At 53.2% G+C, this 4,662-nt stretch overlaps 1 protein-coding gene across 1 annotated transcript; it reads right to left on the bottom strand.

Annotated features, from left to right (window-relative positions):
* Window positions 1-496: 496 nt before the first annotated feature.
* LOC123499070 (predicted GPI-anchored protein 58) lies at window positions 497-2,000 on the bottom strand. Its single transcript, XM_045246672.1, has 2 exons — window positions 1,335-2,000; window positions 497-756 (listed from the first exon to the last, which is right to left on the bottom strand). Exons 1-2 carry the CDS (start codon window positions 1,985-1,987, stop codon window positions 624-626), a joined length of 786 nt encoding a protein of 261 aa, XP_045102607.1. The 5' UTR covers window positions 1,988-2,000; the 3' UTR covers window positions 497-623.
* Window positions 2,001-4,662: the final 2,662 nt, after the last annotated feature.

Here is a 4,662-nt window from a genome sequence, read left to right as displayed (position 1 = left end):
GACCCCGAGGCATTGTTTATTTTGGGTCCCATTTTTCTTTTAAATTTCTATTTGGAGTGAAGGGTGTATGTGTGGTAAGTGCATGTAGTTTTGTGTGAAGAAGGAGAGCTGTCTTTAGAGGGTAGGCTGTGACTACCCCCTTGAGTTGTGACACAAAGGGAAACATTCAACGAGATCACAACTAGCTTTAATGGAAGGTTCACAGCACCTCCTGAACTAGTGCTATTAGATCTCACTGGAGATCTAATAGCACTGGGTCTGGACTTGCCCCGGACACTGTTGACATGGTGCCACACCTCCCGGAGGGACCGGGTCCTGCGCAATTTGTCCAGGAAGGTGACCCAGTACTTCTTCCTTTCCTGCTGCCACAGATCCGTGAGGTGTCGAGCCACGGTAACCATGGCATCCCGTGACTCTGTGTCTGCTGGGTTGAGCTGTCAAAGTCTCTGGTAGGCAGCGAGCATCTGTTGGCAGTTCAGAATGACAGGGTCGGTAGCGTAAGTCCAGCGGCGTGGAGCATGGGCCCTTGCTGGAACCCTTGGAGTCGCGATGAATCCCTCGATGGTGTGCAGGAGTCCGTCGTACAGTGCCTCTGCATCAGCAAAGGAGCCCTTCACGGCAGCTTACCATGCCACCACATGGATGACGAGGTCCATCATTCTGGATGGTGGCACCGTCAAGTGCTTCCTGGGCACTGCCAGGGTGGACTGCACCGGGAGGGTTGTCTCCAGGGCGAAGTGGTCGCTCAGCAATGACCTGACAAGATAAGTTTGGGCAGTATATGTTAGCATATTGATGAGGGCTACATAATCAAGTCTGCCTCCTTGAACATGTGTGGGTGTGTGGTCCCCAGTAAGTACAGCTGTATCTGCGGTGTCAAGGAAAGCCTTCCAGCGCACACCATTGGCATTGGTGGTGAGGTGGCTTCCTAATTCCTTATGCCTCGCATTAAGGTCACCCATGATAACACTTTGCTCTTCAAGAACATGTTCAGGAAAATTTGCAATATTTAAGGCACCAGCATGAATGTACATGTTTACAAAGTAAATAATTTCACCCACAGTGTGCAAGCAAACAGTAATGAATTCAATACCCTCAGTGACCCCCATTTCCATGAAGTTAACTGGAATGTTTAATGTAAGTGGCCATCCCCTGACTACTGCCGTCACCACAACTAAGGGTGTGGGAGGCATAACCCCGCAGCTCAGGCACCCTTGGCCCTACCTCCTGTAAGGCAGTAATGTCAGGCTTATGGAGAAGGACATGAGAGTGTAAGTCAGTGAAATGGGCATGTAGACCATTGACATTCCATGTTAGGGTGCGGAAAGTCTTACCGTTCATCGCGATGGTGTTGCATCTGTGTCTTCAGGCCCTCCACTTCCTGTGTCAGGCAAGACACCTGCTCCATCAGCATCTGCATGGCTGCCATCAGATGTCCCTGGTCTGGCTCGGGGCTGGCAGTCTTCAGATGTCCCTGGTCTAGCTCGAGGCTGGCAGTCTTCAGGTGTCCCTGGTCTGGCTCGGGGCTGGCAGTCCGGGCTGGGATTAGGCTGAAGCACAGCTTCTTCTTTCGGCTGACCAATGTCCATTCACCTGCATTATCCTTCTTACAGTCTGCCACAGGTGACTTGCTCTCTGAAGCAGGGGGAGCAGGGGCCATCCCTGAGGGGCTCAGGGGCTGTTGTGTGGCTCCCTTGACTGGCTTGGCAGGGGTATCCATCCTCGGTGTGGGTGCAGCAGCAGTTGCACATTGCCCTGCAGCATTGTCCTTTTTCTTGGGTGGGTCGCACAGACTATGCTGACACACGGCACTCTCTCCTTGGCCTTGTTGAGCACCGCTGGCTAGGGATGGGGTTGGGGCCACAGTGGAGGTCCCACTGCATACTGTGTGCTGCTGGTTCTTGAAGGCGGCAAACTCGGTACTAAGACCAGAAACTGTTGCAGTCAGGTTGTCCACTTTGGCGGCTAGTGCACTCACCACCGCCATTAGCTACTGGGTAGCATCGGTGGCAGGCAGTTCCTGAGTGTTGCCTGCCTGGGGCACTGTGTTTGGAGGCAAAGAGGGCACTGTAGCAATGCACTGCGGCAAAGGTGGGAACACAGCAGGTGTGGTTGAAGTGTCAGTGGTGGGGCAGGAAGGCTGGGACAGGTGAGGGGCAGCGGTTAAGAAGGAGGGGTTCGTTGCCCAGGCGCTGGTCTGGGGAGGTGGAGCCTGGCGGAACACAAGCCTGGGCTGACTCACCTCATCCGTGGCAGGCTCCATTTGGGGCCGAGGCCTGACAGTGCAGAAGGTGGAGTTCCTCCTTAAACGCCTGTCGCACCCGGGGTAGGTATCCTCGAGGGGAGGGGGTAAAAGTTGGTGTCTTGTGGTAGGGGGGGTGAAGGAAGCATGAGAGGTGACATAACGCCGTCCTGCTCGCCACGTAATTGGCTTGACCATCCACCTCTGCTGCGCCGGCCTCTGATTGGCCACAGCCGATGTGCTGTTGCCCCTGGCCATATAAAAAGAAGTGTGACAAGATTGCGGAAGCTTTTGTCCTTCCGACTGCCACGAACTTTGTGTTGCTTACGCACCAAGGAAGTACCGCCTTCTCACTGTATAACCCCTCACCCCTGTTTGTGAACCCCTTCGCCCGTGACATTACAGCTGTGTGTGTAATTGTTACTCAATAGTGAAAGGAAGAAACTTTACTTGTGTTTCCCTGTGCCTGTATGAGTGTGTGCCTGTAGCGTGTCTGTGCGATAATCTGCGCTGTCGGCCGTCTGGTCCTCGCCACACTGCCAGCTGCCAAACCTACGAGAAATGCTCAGGGTAAGTCGTTTGTGCCAGCCTGCTGAACACAGGTAAGACAGTGACTGAACAGTGCACAGGACAACGACCCACCCCCATAGCTTTCGTAACACTGGTGTCAGGATTCGTGGGATATTTAGTGGCCGGTCAAGTGTTGCTGGGACCATGGAGGAACAAGGTGCCTATGGCTGTCGTGAAGACCGCATGTTGAACCTGTTGCTTGCCCTGCAGCAAAGTGTAGAAAAACAGGCAGAGGCACAGCGAGAACAAGCACAGGCACAGTGTGAACTGCGGGACAGTTTGGCTGAACAGGCTTGGGCACAGGCACGACGAGCTGAGGAACAGACGCAGGCTTTGTCCCAGTACATGGACAAGTGGGCACAAAAACTGAACGAGTGGCGGGGTGAAATAGTGGCAGTGAAGAAGGAAACAGAACAGTATGTGTGGGAACAATGCGAACTGCTGTCAGAGACAGTCACCAGACAGCTTAATGCCGTGGAAATAGGCAGTGAGAACCGTGTGGAGGCGGCAGCAAAGCAAGTCGCTAATCTGCGGGAGGAAGTGGCTGAACTGCATGCCACCGTGGAGCAGCAGGCTGAACAAGTCACCGACAGCGCCGAGCATGACCTCGGGGCCATTTGTGGCCACAGAGACACCCTGTCAGAGTATGGAGGCTTCAAGCACTGCGACGCAGCTTTGGGAGGTATGCCAGAGCCCCGGTTGCTGTGTGCCGCCCCAGCCGGGCTGTCCACATCGCCCCGCACGTCGCCGCCACCCACCCCGCCATGCACGCCTCCTGTAATCCTGTTCCCCCGCGGTGCCCGACAGCCAAGCACCCCCCCCGGCGCTGGACCGAGCAGATGGAGGAAACCAGCAGAGTTCAGTGGGGACGTGGCCTGGGAGGCTTACCAGCGCCAGTTTGAGTGCGTGGCGCGAGGACAAGGCTGGGACGACACTGAGAAGGCGTATCAGCTCATCGCCAGCGTCCGTAGACTAGCGAGTCAAGTGCTGGCCCAGCTGATGAACGCCCAGTGTTCGTCATACCAGAGACTGGCTGAGGCATTACAGCAGCGGTTCGGCGTGACGCTTCAGGTTGAGGTGTATCGGACTCAGCTTAAGGAGCGGGCCAGGCGCCAGGGGGAGCAACTCCTGCGGCTGGCACAGAACTTGGAGGCGCTGGTGCGGCGCACTTATCCCGGTGTCCCGTGATATAGTGTGGCTGTGACAAAGTGTTTAAATGCGGCTTCTGCGCATGCGCGGCCCGTGAGTAGATGACGCCACGACCTGCTGTGACAAAGTGTGGCATGGAAGCATCCAACGGGATTATGGAGAAGGTAAGTGTGCTTAATGTGTACATTTACGACACAATTATATATCTGAGTGTTGCATGTTCAATAAAGAATATTGTGTGTTGGGAAAAGTACGCCATTGTGAAGCAAGAAACGTATAATTGGTGTTTGAATAGTGATGGGGCCATGACTGCACGGAAAAATGGCTCATTTTGGCATTATTATTGCATATTTGGATGTTGTTTGTGTGTAAATAGACTGAAAATTTAATATTTAATGTAGCATATTATTGCAAGTGTAGTAAACAAAGCGAGCCATGCTATGATCAAAGTATTTCTTATCCTCAACACAACGTCTTCATGCCATGCATGTCAAGGAACAAGCTCAAATTGGCATTATTGTGGCATATTGATGCATTGTTTGTATGGAAATAGTTAGGGTATTCAGTGTTTAATGTATCTTATGCCTGTATGTGCAGTAAAAAGAACAGTGGATGAGAGATGAGGAAATGTGAGATGACGCACGTCAAGAAATGTTTGATGGGCGTGATCCACAGAGTTAAATGCAACTGTGGACAAACCA

The sequence above is a fragment of the Portunus trituberculatus genome, chromosome 49 (genome assembly GCF_017591435.1).
Source record: "Portunus trituberculatus isolate SZX2019 chromosome 49, ASM1759143v1, whole genome shotgun sequence".
Taxonomy (NCBI): domain Eukaryota; kingdom Metazoa; phylum Arthropoda; class Malacostraca; order Decapoda; family Portunidae; genus Portunus; species Portunus trituberculatus.
Note: the sequence above shows the minus strand (reverse complement) of the source record. Positions and strands in the feature narration are given on the sequence as shown.